We start from the raw sequence: 18223 nt of genomic DNA on the forward strand, positions 1-18223 counted from the left end.
ATGGATAATATTTGGGATAATGATAACAAGGGATCCAACTTCAAAATACAGAGGAACCTCGATTATCTGGCATTTGATTAACCAAACTTTGGATCATCCAAACAGGATCGCAAGGTCCCGATGCATGGCAAATCATGTTATCCAGCATCGATTATCTGGTATTTGATTAACTGAACAAAATACTCCCCAGATAATCGAGGTTCCTCTATACAGGAGGCAATTACTCTATTATCAGATCTACAGGTGTTGGGAGATTCTTGGTGGAAGTTCAGGGGTGGAAGTAGTATTGCCTCTCTCTGAGTATGCTGTGGTCCATACTTAAATCTGTTAAACTCAGGTGTGAAGTACAAACAGCATGGTCAGCCTTGATATACTCAAGAGCTGAGCCTCTCTGAAGTTCTACATAAACTGTTGGGAGCTCACACTTCACTTGTTTTCTGGCTCCAGATAATCAGAGTCAGAGTCATAGAGTCGTACACGCCCTTTGGCCCAGCTTGTCCATGCTGGTTAGGTTTACTAAACTGAACTAGTCCTATTTGCCTGCATTTGGCCCAAATACTTCTAAACCTTTCCTATTCATGTAGCTTTCCAAATTTCTCTTAAATATTGTGATTGTATCCACCTCTCCCACTTCCTCTGGCAGCTCATTCCACATACTCACTACCATGTGGGTGAAGAAGTTGTCCTTCAGTTTCCTTTTGCATCTTTCCCGTCTCACCTTAAACTTATGACCTCTAGTTTTGGACATCCCCTAGCCTATGAAAAAGACCCTGGCTATTCACCTTATCTATGCCCCTCACAATTTGAGAACTATTATAAAATCATTCCTTGCCCACCTAGACTCCTGGGAAAAGGTACCATATAAGTCAGACCTGCCAGTCTTGGTAACATCCATGTCAATCTTTTTTGCATCCTTCACAGTTTAATAATATCCTTCCTTTAGCAGGGTGACTCAGAAATATATGCAGTACTCCAAATGTGGCCTCACCAATGTTCTGTACAGTCATAACATGGCGTCCCAATGCTTGTACTCAATGCTCTGATCGATGAAGGAAAGTATGCTAAATGCTCTCTTCACCACCTTGTCTACCTCTGTTGCTACTTTTGAGGAACTATGTACCTGTACCTCTCTGTTTAACAACACTCCCCAGGGCCTTACCATTAACTGTGTTAGTCCTGTAACACCTCACATTTATCTGCATTTAACTACATTTACAATTCCTTGGCCCACTGGCCTAGTTGATTAAAATCTCACTGTACTCTTAGATAATCTTTGTCACTGTCCACTTCACCACCAATTTTGGTGTCACCTGCAAAAATACTAACTATGTCTCCTATATTCTTATCCAAATTGTTTACAGGTATACAAATTGCAAACTACATTGGACCAAGCACCAGTCCTTGTGACACACCCGGTGGTCACAGGCCTCTCGTCTGAAAAACAACCCTCTACCACTATCCTCTGATTCTTACCATCAAATTTGTATCCAATTGGCTCGCCCTCCTGGATTCCATGTGAACTAACCTTACTAACCATGAAGCACCTTGTCAAAGGCCTTGTTAAAGATCTTACAAAGCAACTGTCACTTGATCACAATAAAGGGTCCCAATGAATGGCTGCTCCAAATATTCTAGGAGAAAGTGAGGACTGCAGATGCTGGAGATCAGAGCTGAAAAATGTGTTGCTGGAAAAGCGCAGTAGGTCAGGCAGCATCCAAGGAGCAGGAGAATCCTGAAGAAGGGCTTATGCCCGAAACGTCGATTCTCCTGCTCCTTGGATGCTGCCTGACCTGCTGCGCTTTTCCAGCAACACACTTTTCTGCTCCAAATATTCACCATTTATTAACGGTTTAATATGTTAAAGCAGACATCTTTGTGCATTAGAACTAGATGATGGAATTGACTCCACTATTGAATACATCAATGGTTAGTTACCATTGTAGATCCAGTGTCTGAACAATGCTATTTTACTTCCTGAGGTTGTTAATTGAATGTTTTGACAGTGAACAGGAAGGGTTGTTAATTATGACTGGCCAGATGGTTTGATGTCTGATAACATTATTGCAACTTCAAGTGTATGACTGAGAGGACCCATCAGCTAAGGATGGGATACTGTGCTGAGTCTTCCCAGGCTGAATCTGATAATAGGTTTAACAACTCATTTTAGCATGCAGAGAGGAGCTGTCACATTGAAGTGGAATTTGAACGCTGCTTTCGATTTTGAATTTTCAACAAGCCTTTACTGCAGTTTGACATAATTGAGAAGAAACATCAAACAGGGATGCTTAGAGCAAAAAACAGAAACTTCAGTTTCTCCAGCTTTACTGACTATATTAATTAAAAACACTTCAGATAGTCACAGAGTCAGTGGGGAGATGTATTCTCTCAGAACAGGTAAGAAAAGGGAAGGTGGGTGTGAGGGATGAGGGATAGGAAGTGGAATTCTTAAAAATCTGAAATCTGACTTTAAGTCACTGCAATGGGTGCCTATTTCTGTTTAACTGGGATGGAGGTGGTGGGTGGGTTTGGTGTGGGGGAGTTGATCAGATGTGTAATGTGATCTCAAGAGGCAAATCAGTAATTTGAATAAATTAATGAGATTGTGAGCCTCATACATTACCAACCTTTTTGACTCTATGACCAGAGGCCAGATAAACCCCCAGGAAAAAAAAGTGAGGACTGCAGATGCTGGAGGTTAGAATCGAAAGTATGGTGCTGGAAAAGCACAGGTCAGGTGGCATCTGAGGAGCAGGGGAATCATGTTTCGGGCATGAGCCCTTCATCAAGAATGGCTGATGAAGGGCTTATGCCCCAAATCGTCGATTCTCCTGCTCCTTGGATGCTGCCTGACGTGCTGTGCTTTTCCAGCACCACACTCTCAACTTCATAAACCCCCAGCAACAAAGCTGAGGTAGGATCTAGCAGCTAAATGCTTTTCCAGCACTCCTTGTGAACCAGGAGAAGTAGAAGTGCTTTCCTCCAGTCTCCCTCACCAACTCACTGACCCTTCCTTGCTCCCCAGAGTCTCCAGGTCAACCTGTTATCTGACTTATCAGCAATTGCAAAGTTCAATGGGGGTTTGGTGATGAAAATATTATTAAATGTTATGGGGCGATGGTTAGATTTTCTTTTATTGGACAGAGTCATTGTCTGGCACTTGAGTGGTACAAATGGTCCCTGCCACTTCACAGTTTAAGCCTTGATATCGTCCAGTTTTTCTGCATTTGAGCATGGACTGCTTCAAAATCTGAGGAGTCACAAGATTGCATAATTATTGGTGAACATCCCCACTTTTGACTGTATAATAGAGAGAAGATCATTGAGGAAGCAGCTGAAAGTGATTGAGCCTAGGACACTACTCTGAGGAACTCCTGCAGTGATGTCATGTAACCCAGCAGACTGACCTCCAACACCCACAACCATCTTCCTTTATGCCAGGTATGATTCCCATTGACACCAGTTTTGCCAGGGCCAAATGCACTCTCACCTTATCTCATGAGTTTTCAGTACGATTGTTGGAATTGTGTCGGTACCCATACCCTTAGCAGTGTCCAGTGCCTCCATGATATCATGTGGAGAGAGTTGAAAACTGTCACATGTGATGCTGGGGATCTCTGGAGAAGGCCAAGATGGATTATCCAGTCAGCACTTCTGGCTGAAGATTATTACTTCAGCTTTATCTTTTGCACTGATGTGTTGGTCTCGTCTATTAGTGAGGATGGGAATATTTGTGGACCATTTTCCTCCAGTGAGTTGTTTAATTACCCACCAACATTTATGACTGAATGTGGCAGGTCTGCAGACATTTGATCTGATTTGTTAGTTGTGGGATAACTTAGCTCTGTCTATCACTTGCTGCTTATACTGTCTGGCATACAAGTAGCTTCCCCAGGCTGTCACTTTATTTTTATGTACACCTGATGCTATTCCTAGCAGGTCTTCTTGTCTTGCCATTGGACCAGGGTTAATCCCCTCGCTAGATGGAAATGGTAGAGTAGGGGAGATAACAGGGCATGAGGTTGCAGATTGTGTTAGAGCATGATTCTGCTGTTCCTGATGGTCCAGGGCACCTCATGGATGTCCAGGCACGAGTTGCTAGATCTGTTCGAAGTCTATCCCATTTAGCACGGTGAAGGTATCATACAACACAATGTGGGAAGATGAGAAGTTGTCCTCTTGGACAGGAAGAACAAGAGCAAAGTGTGTGGTTTAAATGGTGAGAGGTCATAGACCTTAGAGATGCAGAGGGATCTGGGTGTCCCAGTGCAAGTTGTAAGAGATTAGTCTACGATTACAGGAAGTAATTGGGAAAGCTAATAGAATCTTATTCTTCATTGAGAGAGGAATTGAATACAAAAGTGGAGCGGTTGTGTTTCAATTCTACAGGACATTGACAAGATTACATTTGCAGTACTGTCTACAATACTGGTTAACTTGTTTAAGTAAGGATGTAAATAGGGTGAAACAGTTCAGAGAATGTTTGCTGGGCTAATACAAGGAATAGTTGAGTGCCATCTGAGGAAGGGTTGAAAAACTTAGGGTTGAATCCACTTCAAATTAAAAGAGGAAAAGGATTGGAACATTCAAAGTTTGGGAGAAGATTTGTTGCTCGGGTGCTCATTGTTGTTGTTCTGTTCGCCGAGCTGGGAATTTGTCTTGCAAACGTTTCGTCCCCTGTCTAGGTGACATCCTCAGTGCTTGGGTGCCTCCTGTGAAGCGCTTCTGTGCTGTTTCCTCCGGCATTTATAGTGGCCTGTCTCTGCCACTTCCGGTTGTCAGTTCCAACTGTCTGTGGATGAGTGACACTCATCCACAGACTCTATCAACAAACACATCGACCTGGACCCAATGTACTGGCCACTACAGCGGACAGCTGGAACTGACAACCGGAAGCGGCAGAGACAGGCCACTATAAATGCTGGAGGAAACAGCACAGAAGCGCTTCACAGGAGGCTCCCAAGCACTGAGGATGTCACCTAGACAGGGGACGAAACGTTTGCAAGATAAATTCCCAGCTCGGCGAACAGAACCACAACAAGGATTGGAACATAGAAGATCATACAAGGTCTCAATATGGTGGGTGTGGAAAGCATGCTGCATCCTGCTGCAGAATCCAGAACTGGTTCAAAAATAGGGTGGCAATCATTTTTGACAGGGGTTCAGAGAAATTTCTTTCCCACACAGAGCATTGTAAGTCTTTGGAACAGTCTTCCACAAAAAGTGGAGATGGAAGCAAAGTTTTTGAATATGTTTAAGGCAGAGGTAGATAGATTCTTGATTGACAAAAGGAAGTGAATTTTATTAGGGGCTGGGGGGTTGTAAATGGGAATATAGCATAATCAGATCAGCCATGATTTACTGAATGGCAGAGCAGATGCAAGCAGCTGAGTAACCTACTCCTTCTCCCAAGTCATATCTTCCTATCTTTGTATGTCTTTCTGAAGCAGGTGGGTGACTCTGGAGAATTCTACCTAAAATAAAGTCCTGGTGGACCTAGTCAAAACAGACAGAAAGGAACACCTTGCTTTGACATAGGACAATAGACATTACCTCATGGCAAGTTACAGAAATGCAATAGTGAGTATACTTCAAAATATTGCTTTATTAATTCTCAGACTGCAGGAGTTATCTACGTTAGAGATCTTTGACACAAGGCAGGCATCCCATAGACACAAACTCTAAGATAACAATGGAACCCATCTACCTTTTACATCATAAGAGACAATGATTCACCTTACACAATGAATAGGAAATGGTTTACCTTCTCAAAGTATTTGATTTCATATTCCAGTATGATGCCATTGGGCTGGTCTGGCTCCTGCCACATTAATGTCACACTGTTCTGGCTGGTGTTTTCCTGTTTGACCACCAAGATCTGGGACGGAGCTGGGAACAGAGAAAGCATGAGCATAAAAGAGCTTAAATTAGTCTCCAAAGTAGATTAGTGTTACTTTCAATAGGTTAATAATTTAGAAGGTTTGCTCCATATTATTAGATTAGATTAGATTATTTAGTGTGGAAACAGGCCCTTCGGCCCAACAAGTCCACACCGCCCCGCCGAAGCGTAACCCACCCATACCCCTACATCTACATCTACCCCTTACCTAACACTAATGAGAATATATTGGTTAAATAATGGGACAAGTTATCCAGCGGGGGACAGTGATGAGCAAACCAGAGTTCAAATCCCACCTCAGTAGCAGAGGTAATGTAAAATCCATTTGTTAAATAGACCTAGAATTTAAAAAAACTGAACTCAGTGATGGGGACCATCAGATTACTGGATTATTGTTTGAAAACAATTTTGCTCACCAATGCCCTTCAGGGAAGGAAGTCTACCATCCTTGCCCATTAAATCACTCTAGACTAACAGCAATGTACTGACTCCAAACTGTCCTTTGAAACAGCTTGGAGAGCCATTCAGCTGTTTCAAGGGCAGTCAGGGAGAGGCAATGAATGCTGGCTTTGCCAGTGATACCCATGTTCCATGAAAAAAAGTTGAAAATTAAACAACCATTAAACAAGTGGGCAGACAGAACACCATACATAGCCCAGTGAGATGTCCAACACTTGCTTGCACCCTATCATGAGAATAGTCATTTGATTTAGAACTTTCATTACTGCAGAAAAAAAGACATTTAGTTGAAGCTTTTTGCCTTCACTCATCAGGACAATTTACAACACCAAGTTAAGGAGAAAGTCAACTTTCATATTGTATTATGATATGAAACCATTGGTTTGCAAGTGTATGCTGATTAACTATGAGTCTGAACAGAAGCACTCATCATGGTAATGCATCTACCAGTGTGCATGCCTGTCTGAAACTACAGGATATGGATCCTATGACAAAGTTTATCTGACACCATTTAATTAACACTCCACAAAACCTGCTCCAACTGTCACTCTCTTTGGATTGCCCTGTTGTTCAACAGGCAGCAAACCATAATGATGCAACCAACTGTGAGGTCAGATTGCAGGAAACTATAGAGCCACTGCTTCAGTGCAGTGTGTTCAGTGAAATTTCTAATGGATCTCATGAATTTACATCAGTCCCCATCTCCAAGAAATTTCTCCCTTATGCTCTTCGGAAATTGGTTGGGGGTATGGTTAGCCATCACAGGCTTAGGATGAGAAGGTGCCAGTATTGGATCACTGAGGTGGATGTGAAAGATCCCATAACAATATCTCAAATAAGAGGAGATCTCCTTCTTGTCCAATATTTACCCCCTCAATCAACTCTGTACATGCTGAAACAGTCTGTGCCCATATGTTGCTAGATGCGGACAATACTCAAACCTGGGCAGATACGTACAAGTCACATTTGTACCAAACATGTGCCAAACAATTGCCATCTCTAACAAGAATGAATCGAACCACCTGCTCTTGATAACAATATCCTGAAGGTGACCATTAAGTTATTTGGATCTGCCACGTACATACCGTGCCTACAGAGTATGTCAAATACCTGTCTACCATCTTCCAGGTACAAGTTAGGACTGTGATGGAATACCCTCTTGACTAACACCCTACTAACCAGATTAAATGCCCTCTACCACCATGACCAGCAACTTGTCAAGCCTCCCTTGACCACACCTTCCAAATTTGTGATCCTTATCATTTACAACAGCAAGTGAATTGGTAGTATCTTATCACCTGGTCCAGTCCAAGAGACAAATGATTCTGACTTTGAACTAAGTTGACATTCCTTCGCTGCCATTGTATCAAAATGTTAGATCTCCCTCCGTACTTGCTTTGTCTATACTCAAAGACGCAGTTGTTCAAGAAAGCAGCTTCCCAGCGCCTTCTCAAGGGCAACGAGGGACAGGAAATAAATGCTTGTCCAACCAGTGATGCCCATATCCCATGAAAGTATCAATAAAACAGTATCAAAAATAGTCAAGATTGTCTGGCCATGACAACTTCACTGCCCACATCTCAACAATGTTAGACTTCAAAACTCCTTAATTGACTAAAATGCTTTGAGATATCTTGTTGTCATGAAAGGTGCTATATAAATGTGGGTCTTTCTTTTGCTGTTTCTACTTTAGTCATGTCAGTATTACAAGCTAATTTCCACCAATCAGCCTGGGAGTACTCATTCAACCAGGCATGACCCTCCAAGATGGTGTCCTGATAATGGAAAGGTTACACTTGGAAAGCATCTAATAAGAGGTCTTGTTCACTGTCCTTGTTAAGATGGATTATTATACACTGACTTAGAAACAAGTGATCATTGTGGTTTTGTGGGATGGCTACCTCATGTTCTGTCATCTCTGGACATCACCAGGTATTGATTCTCTCAATTTCCAGCTGTAATTTCATATTTTATCAAATTCATTCACCCTATCTTCCACTCAGGCTGTGATCTTTGATTGATGTTCTCCTACATTGTTCCTCCGAGATTTCCAGGAAATGGCCTCCCAGTTTGCACAGCTGGTGGACTATGTAAGGTCTCCTTTGAACAGGTCACCATCACTCACTCCTGTGGAGGCACAAGGTGGATCTCAGTCCGCGAACTGGTGTTCCACCCAGAGCAATGAACAAAATAGAATGAATCAGGGATGCTTAATTTGGATTGGGTAATCCTGAATAAAGGAGAAATGAACAACTTCCCAGCTGAAAAATCCAAATCCACTGCAGCACTCAGACTCTTCAATTTTTAAGTAGTGCATCCAGTCAGTCAGTGCCTGAAGCCAATCCTGCAAGGGGTTACTCAGCAGTGCCACTGGGTCGATCTCAGATTCACTCGGATTGAAATAGCTTCAGGCTCCCATCGCTGGTCAGGTCAGCATTCACTACCCGTCTCCAATTGCCCAGATGGCAGTTCACAGTCAACCATATCACTGTGGGTTACATGTAGACCAGTCCAGGAAAGGAGAGCAATTTCCTTCCTGAAAGGAAATTAGTGTACCAGCTGGTTTTTTTGAATCAATCATCAAGTTTCATGGTCATCAACAGACTCTTATTTCCAGATCTTCATTGATTTTAACTTTCACTATCTGCCATGGTGTGCTCTGAACCTAGGCCCCCAGATCATTACCTTAGTGTCTAGATATAGTGTACTGATAATACCACTATAACATCACCTCCTGTTAATTACGCCATGGTTCCCGATTGGTATAAATAAATGAGATTTGCTGGCACATCCATCAGGTGGAGTAAATGAAATAGGGGTAAGTGTGGGTAAAGTTGGATAAGGTGGTAAATCAGAACCTCTGATTTAGCATGGCAGCATCCTCAGTCTCCTTGGTGATTAATTGTACAGAATTCCTGATCGTGTCAATCTGCAATCACATTGGGACTCAAGATTTAGTCTATATGCTGGGGAACTCATAATGTCAAGATAGGAGGCTGAATTACAGTGCACTGCTTCTTTCCTCTTTTCCATTTTAAAACATACTGAATAATTAACAGGGAATATCTTTACTCCTTCTAGCAGTGAATATGCAAAATGTACAGCAGTGAAAAGGGAATGGTGCATGAGATCCACATTCTGAATTCATCTTAATACAATTTACATCAATTTTCTTTTCTACTTTTGTTGTCAGCCTTATGCTAATTGATCTTACTGAAAGAATTGCAGTACAGTTTGTCCACAGTTATTTCACAAGCCTGATGTTAATATTGGAAAACAATAACTATAGGTGCAGGTATGTAGTTTCCTGAAAGTGGATCATAGATAGACAGAATAGTGAAGAAAATGTTTGGCAAGTTTGCCTTCATTGGTCAGAGCACTGAGTACAAGAGTTGGGGTGTCATGTTACATCTATACAAGATATTAGTAAAGCCACATTTGGAGTACTGCATACAATTTTGGTCACCCTACTATAGGAAGGATGTTAATAAATTGGTAAGTGTGAAAAGATTTACAAGAATGGTACCAAAACTGGATGGTTTGAGTTATGAGGAGAGGCTGGATAGGTTGGGATTTTTTTCCCTGGAGCATAGGAGGCTGAGGGATGAAATTTTTGAGATTTATATGATAGGCATAGATAAGGTCCATTCTCGAAGCAGCACAGGTTTAAGGTCAGAGGGGCAAGATTTAAAAGGGACCTAAAGAGCACCTTTTTCACACAGTATGGAATGAGCTGCCAGAGGAAGTGGGTACAATTGCAACATTTAAAAGACATTTAGGTAAATGAACAGTAATGGTTTAGTGAGATATGGGTCAAATGCAGGCAAATAGATCAACTCAGTTTAGGAAACCTGGTCAGCATGGACAAGTTGGATGGAAGGGCTTGTTTCAATGCCGTATGCCACTATAACTTTATAACTAGTCATTGTTTCCATTATTCATTTGTGGAATGGGGGTGTTTATTGTCCATATCATTCACTGGCCCTGTCATGCATTGCCCCTCCACAACTGCCTAGGTCCTATTGCTATGAGTTTGGAATTACATGTAGGCCAGACTGGATAAGGACAGCCGATTTCCCTTCCTTAATGGCATCAGTGAACCAGACAATCAGCAATGACTATCAGGTTAGCTTTTTATTGAATTCAGTTTTCACTAACCATTCTGACAGGATTTGAACCCACAGATGACTAGGTTACCAGTCCATTGATATTACCATGATACCACATCTCTCCATAGGACATTGAATGTACAATCGTTGAATTTTCCTTCAGGATATGGAGCCCAGGTTTGTTACTATTAGGTTATGCATGTATCTCTGATTCCATCATAAATGAATAGTTGCTAAACCAACCTGTTCAGAGATGGTACGACACATCTCTGGAGCAGTTGGGTCTTGAACCCAGGATCTCAAGGACTGAAATGGTGACCTTATTCTGCCAAAACCCAAACTGTACCAGGGATCATTTAGTCATCAGCCTAATGGTCTCCCAACTGAGCTATTTTGATTTAATAAGACGTGAGTTTCGTACCTGCCTGGTTTGTGGTAACATTCAGTGAAACAAACTGCCGGGACTCCAAGCTGAGGTCAGAGACTCCATTCACTGCCTCGATGGTCAGGGTATAGTTGGTGTGCGCTAACAGGTTAATCACACTGATAGCGGGCTGTGTCAGCCCCATCTGCTTTGGGCTGAATCGGATTCGGTTGCCACACGCTTCACACTGGCTTGCCTCCCACGCACACTTCCTGCAGATAATGTTGTACCGGACATCGCTCCTTCCTCCATTACTGGAGGGTGGGCTCCACTCCAAGGTCACTGTGGTTCCATTCACAGTGGACATGGCATTTACTGGGGCAGAGGGAGGTCCTAGTCCATTGGTAAAGAACAGAAAGAATGAGAATTAGGATAAAATTGAATTGTCATGTGGACATCATCTGTTGGAAAATTGACATGACTGTAATATCATCAGCTTCCTTTGCTTATTTCAAATTATTTTGCCACAGTACAACCATTACATGGAACTCAATGCAAATCAGTAACTTCGATAATGGGTCATCACAACACAAACATGTCCCTGGGACTAATGTCCCTTGCAACACATTCTCTTTGCACATCCAGGAATCGCCTGAAATGCATAAAATACTTTTGAAGAAGTGAGTAATGAGATAGAAAACTACGTGGATGCAAAAACTCTGAACATTCTCCCCAATCCCAGAGGCAATTGGGTGAAGAAACTCAAGCTAGCTGATTAAATTCTCCTTGTAAACCTCCCAATCCCAAGAGGATTGTAGTTGTGACCCGACTGTGGAGAGATGGTGCGTGTGACTGTTATGTATTTTGGTGCACAGTGATAGTGTCACAACCTCTGAGCCAGGAGACCAGGGTTCAAATCCCATCTGCTCCCAGAGTGTGCCGTAACATCTCTGAACATTTTGATTAAAAAACACCTACATACATGGTAACCGATGAACAACTGTGAGTTATAACTGAGGATGGAGATGAAGCTGAAGGGGTAATGAGGGACAAGAAGGTGCTGTCACAGAGCTGGGAAATAGAAATAAGAGACCAGTACAGGCAGGATGATAGTAACACAACTTTCATCGCATGCATTAAGTTGAGTCGTAAATACCATATGCACTCATGCTATTACAAGTAATAGTGCTTCATGAGTGCATTTATGTAAATATTTACCGCCAGTTCAAATCAAATTTTATACTCATAGACTTATCAATTCTATTCAGACCATTCAGCTGCCAACATGTCCAATCCAATTCGTCTGTCCTACTTTCTCATACTGCAATCAAATTTTCAAAAATTTAGAATTTTGCCAGATTCACATCTTAAAAGCTCCCAGGTTGCAACCCAATAAATGGTGAGGATGACCATTGGCACTGTGCGGTTTAATGGTGCAGATTCTGATCTTTCTAACTTGACCCCAGATACCCCATCCTCCACTCTTCTCCTACTCCCCATCCAGAGTGTGACTGGATGCTACTTGCCATTGACCATTTTGGACCTGCGAGTGATTAAACAAAAGAACAAAAAAGAACAAAGAACAATACAGCAGAGGAACAAGCCCTTCAGCTCTCCAAGCCTGACACATTTTGCCCTTCCATACTAAAACTGCCTTCACATACAGGATCCATTTCCTTCTATTCCCTTCCTATTCATGTATTCATCCAGGTACTTCTCAAATACTGCAATTGTGTCTGTTTCCACCACCTCCTCTGGCAGCACATTCCAGGCACTCACCACCCTTTGTGTGAAAAACATGCCTTGCACAGCTTTTTTAAGACTCCCCCCCCCCCCCCCCCCCCGCACTTAGAATTTGTGTCCCCGAGTAATTGAGCTCTCCACCCTGGGAAAAACCCTCATACTTTCCACAATCTTATAAACTTTTATCAGGTTGCCCTCAACCTCTGCGTTCCAACAAAAACAAACCCAGTCTATCCAACCTTTCTTCACAGCTGAAATCCCCCAGACCAGGCAACATCCTAGTAAACCTTTTCTGTACCCTCTCCAAAGTATCCTCATCCTTCTGGGAGTGTGGTGTTCAATGCTGCAAATGTGGCCTAACTGAAGTTCTATAAAGCTGCAGCATAACTTGCCTTAATGCCCCTTCAAATGAAGGCAAGCATGCCATAGACCTTTCTTACTCCCTTATCTACCTGCATTGCCACCTTCAGTGGCCCAGATCTTTCTGCATACCCAGATCTTTCTGCACATCAATACTCCTAAGAGCTCTGCCACATATGTATAATTTTCACTGCACTTGGTTTTCCAAAATGCATTATCACACATTTGCCTGGATTAAACTCCATCTGCCATTTTTCTGTCCATGCTGCCAACTGACCTATATCCTGCAGTATTTCTGACAATCCCCCTCACTATCCACAATTCCACTCATCTACAAACTTATTAATTGGACCAGCAATATTTTCCTCTAAATCATTTATGTAGATCATGAACAGCAGATGTCCCAGCACAGCCCTCCATTCCAAAATGCATCCTTACACTGCTACCCTGTGTCTCCTATGACTAAACCAATTCTATATCCAGCTTGCCAGTTCACCCATGATACATGTGACTTCACCTTTTGTAGTCTCCTGTGAGGGTCCTTGTCAAAGGCCTTATGAAGCCCATGTAGACATCAACTGTGTTTCCCTCAACCATCCCATCACCTCCTCAAAAACCTTGATGATGCTTTACCTCCCTGTACAAGATCATGCTGTTTATCACTAATCAGTCCACTTCCTTCTAAATGCTTACAGATCTTGTCCCTGAGAATCTTTTCCAACAATTTCTGTACCACTGATGTGAGGCTCACAGGCTTGTAATTTCCTGGAATATCCCTGTTTTTAAACAATGGGACAACATTAGCTGTTCTTCAGTCCTCTGGGACCTCATCTGTGGCCAAACAGAATACAAAGATATCAGTTAATGCTCCAGCAATTTGTTCTCTTGCCTCCCTCAATATTCAGGGATGGATCCCATCAGGAACCGTGGACTTATCGTTTAAAGTATTACCTCAATACATTTTAAGACACACAACACCTCTTCCTTTTTAATAGTAACTTGGTTTAGAAATTTGACACACCCTTCCTTGAGATTATCCCCCACCAATTCCTTCTCTTTGTTAAATACCGATACAAAGTATTTGTTTTGGACCTCACCAACCTCTTTTTGCTCCACACAGACAGTCCTTCCTTTGTTCATGATTGGGCCAACTCTTTTAGGAGAAAGTGAGGACTGCAGATGCTGGAGATCAGAGCTGAAAATATGTTGCTGGAAAAGCGCAGCAGGTCAGGCAGCATCCAAGGAGCAGGAGAATCGACGTTTCGGGCATGAGCCCTTCTTCAGCAAATCCTGAAGAAGGGCTCATGCCCGAAACATCGATTCTCCTGCTCCTTGGATGCTGCCTGACCTGCTGCGCTTTTCCAGCAACACATTTTCAGCTCTGGGCCAACTCTTTCCCTGGCTACCCTTTTGCTTTTAATTTACGTATAAAAAGCCTTGGGATTCTCTCCTGTTTTCTTATGACAGTTCATGACCCCTTTTAGCCCTTCTAATTCCTTGTTAAGCTCTTTCCTACTTTCCTTATATCCTTCAAGGGTTTTGTCAGTTCCCATCCTCCTAGACCTTATGTGTGCTTCCTTTTCCTTTTTGACCAAGGTCAAAACATTTCTGGTCATCTAAGGTTCACGTAACTTGCCATTCAGATCCTTCATTCCCACAGGAACATGCTGCTCCTGATCTCTAACAACTGCTATTTGAAATACTGCTGCATATGCATTGTGGATTTACCCTCGAACAGCCACCTCCAATCAACACTGTCCAGTTCCTGCCTGATATTGTTGTAGCTCGTCTTCCCTCAATTTAACACCTTCACTTGAGGACTGCTGCTATCCCTAACCATTAGTATATCAAAACTCATGGTATTGTAGTCACTACTCCCGAAATGGTCCCCCACTGAATCTTCACTCACCTGGCTGGGCTCATTTCCCAAAACTAGGTCCAGTATAACCCCTTCCTGGTTGGACTGATTACATATTGTGTCAAGAAATCCTCTTGAATGGTGCTCACAAATTCTGCTCCATCCAAGCCCCTAGCACAAAGTGTCCCAGTCAAAATAGGGAAAATTAAAATCACCCACCTTGCTGTTTTTACATCTTTCCAAGATCTGCCTACATATTCTCTCCTCTATCTCCCGCTGGCTGTTGGGAGATCTGTAGTATCCCTCCAGCATTGTTATTTCACCTTTCCAATTACCGATCTACCCATACTGCCTCGTTGCATGAGTCCTCTGATATATCCTCCCTCAGTATATTGCATTACCACTAATGCAACTCCCCCACCCCTTTTCCATCTCTTTCTCTCACACCTGAAACATCTAAATCTGGGGACATTCAGCTGTTAATCCTGTCTCAATTTCAGCCAAGTCTCAGTAATTGCAATAATATCATAGTTCCAAGTACTAACCAACCTCCAAATTGCCAGTTAAGTTTCTTGCATTGAAACACATGCATTTCAGACTACCTCCCCAGCTCTTTTCAACAGCATTCATGTTTGCCCTGGTTTCTACCTCTCCCTCAATTTCTACATCTACTGCCTTACTCCTTTGGTTCCCATTCCCCTGCCACATTAGTTTAAACCCTCCCCAAAAACACTGCCAATTACTCTCCCAAGGACATCAGACCCTGTCTGCCCAGCAGCCTCCATTTTGCCGAAGCAGCAGCAGTGGGAACAATGACAGTGAGGACCAGGGGGCTGCTGGGAAGGTAAATTCTTCATTTTGGCACCAGAGCAGAGTGGGATTGGTCGAATTGCGCTCTGGGAAGTGAATGAACTGATACATTTGGGCAGTGGCTAAACCCGAAACATTACACGTGTAGTGTCTCCCTCCCGCCCACCTCCTCTAACCAAAAAAAAGACTCTGTGCTGTGTTGAAAAGGTAAGGGTTTTCTTTTTCTTTTCTATTGTGTACAACATAGCAGTGTGATGCATTTAAAAAATTGTTTCATTTATCTATTATTTGATATTATAGTTGGACTAAATTAAGCTTAAGAGTAAAAAATAGAGGGAGATCTCAGACCCATGTTATGCTCCTCTTGCTCAATGTGGGAGCTGAGGGACGCAGCTGATGTCCCTAACTCCTTCATGAAGTATGAAGGAAACGTGTCCAGCTGCAGCTCTTGTTAGACTGCATGACGGCTCTGGAACTGTGGATGGACTCAATTTGGAGCATCTGCGATGCTGAGGAGATCGTGGATAGCATGTTTAGTGAATTGGTCACACCGCAGGTTAGGATTGCTGAGGGAGAAAGGGAATAGGTGATCAAAAGGCAGAGAAAGAGCAGGAAGGCAGTGCAGGTGTCCTCTGCAGTCATTTCCTTCCAAAACAAGAATACCATTTTGGATACTTTTGGGGTAGATGGCTGACAAGGTAAAAGGCAGCAGTAGCCAGGTTCATGGCATCATGGCTGGCCCTGCTGCACAGAAGGGCAGGAAAAAGAGTGGAAGGGCTATATTCAGAGGGCATTCAATTGTAAAGGGAGTAGATTAGCTGTTCTGTGGTCAAAAATGAGACTCCAGAATGGTATGTTGCCTCCAAGGTGCATGGGCCAGGCATGTCTTAGATCAGCTGCAGAACATTCTGAAGGGGGAGGGTGAACAGCCAGTTGTTGTGGTGCATATAGGTGCCAATAATATAGGTAAAAAGAATGGGATGAGGTCCTACAAGCAGAATTTAAGGAGTTAGGAGCCAAGTTAAAAAGTAGGATCTCAGAGGTAGTAACCTCATGATTGCTATCAGTGCAATGTGCTAGTCAGAGTAGAAATGAAGGAATAGGCAGGATGAATCCATGGCTTGAGAGATGGTACAGGAGGGAATGGTTCAGATTTTTGAGACATTGGGACCTGTTCTGAGGGAGGTGGGGCTATTACAAATTGAATAGTTCACACTTGGGCAGGACTAGAACCAATATCCTAAGGGGTGCTTTTGCTAATGATGTTGAGGAGGGCTAAACTAACGTGGCAGGGGTATGGAAACAAAATGAGGAGGTTAGTGGCCACTATGGACGTATTAACTAAAGCCTGTAAAGAACTAGATAATGAAGTTGGCATGACTAAAGGGAAGTGTAGGCTAAAGGGAGTAGATGATGAATTCAAAGGGACTGATGGTCTGAGGTGCACTTGTTTTAATGTAAGAAGTATAGTAGGTAAGGCAGATGAACATAGGCTTGGATTAGTACCTGGGAGTATGATGTTATTGCAATTACTGAGATGTGGTTGAGGGAAGGGCAAGATTGGCAACTAAATATCCCAGGATATCGATGCTTCAGGCTGGCTAGAGAGGGAGGTAAAAGGGATGGAGGAGTTGCATTACTGGTTAGAGAAGATATCATAGCTGTGCTGAAGGAGGGCAGTATGGAGGACGAGAGCAGTGAGGCAACATGGGCAGAGCTCAGAAATAGGAAGGGTGCGATAACAATGTTGGGGCTGTACTACAGGCCTCCCAACTGTGAGTGTGAGTTAGAGTTACAAATATATAGACAGATTATGGAAAGATGTAGGAGCAACAGGGTGGTGGTGATGGGAGATTTTAAAATTTCCTAACATTGACTGGGATTAATTTCGTATTAGAGGTTTAGATGGAGCAGAATTTGTAAGGAGCATCCAGGAGGGTTTTATCAAGGAGTATGTAAATAGCCCAACTCAGGAAGAGGCCATACTGGACCTGGTATTGGGGGATGAGCCCAGCCAGGTAGTAGAAGTTTCAGTAGGGGATTCCTTTGGGAATAGTGATCACAATTCCGTAAGTTTTAGAATACGCATGGACAAAGACGAGAGAAGTCCTGAAGGAAGAGTGCTAAACTGGGGGAAGGCCAATGATTGCAAAATTCAGCAGGAGCTGGGGAATGTGGATTGGGAGCAGCTGTTTAAGGGTAATTCCACATTTGATATCTGGGAGGCTTTTAAAGCAAGGTTGATTAGAGTGCAGGATAGACATGTTTCTGCGAAAATGAGGGCTAGAGATGGCAAGATTAGGGAACTATGGATGACAGGTGAAATTATGAGACTAGCTAAGAGGAAAAAAGAAGCATACATAGGTCTAGGTGACTGAAAACAGATGAAGCTTTGGAAGAATATCAGGAAAGTAGGACCAATCTGAAATGAGGAATTAAGAGGGACTAAAAGGGGTCATGAAATATCTTGAGCAAACAGGGTTAACAAAAATCCCAAAGCCTTTTATTGGATATAAGGAGCAAGGGGCTAACTAGGGAAAGGGTTGGCTCACTCAAGTACACAGAAGGAAATTATCTGTGGAGTCAGAGAAAATGGGTGAGATTCTTAATGAGTACTTTGTGCC

General features: G+C 42.8%; 1 protein-coding gene across 3 annotated transcripts in view; it reads right to left on the bottom strand.

Annotated features, from left to right (window-relative positions):
* Window positions 1–18223, bottom strand: part of epha8 (eph receptor A8) — a 527638-nt gene that overhangs the window by 156954 nt on the left and 352461 nt on the right. For all 3 annotated transcript variants that reach the window (XM_072586821.1, XM_072586820.1, XM_072586819.1), the window contains exons 5-6: window positions 10886–11221; window positions 5762–5886 (exon numbers count right to left, since the gene is read on the bottom strand). In XM_072586821.1, coding sequence (XP_072442922.1) covers window positions 5762–5886; window positions 10886–11221 — 461 coding nt within the window. The remainder of the gene's footprint in view (window positions 1–5761; window positions 5887–10885; window positions 11222–18223) is intronic.

Source organism: Chiloscyllium punctatum, chromosome 16, assembly GCF_047496795.1.
Source record: "Chiloscyllium punctatum isolate Juve2018m chromosome 16, sChiPun1.3, whole genome shotgun sequence".
NCBI lineage: Eukaryota > Metazoa > Chordata > Chondrichthyes > Orectolobiformes > Hemiscylliidae > Chiloscyllium > Chiloscyllium punctatum.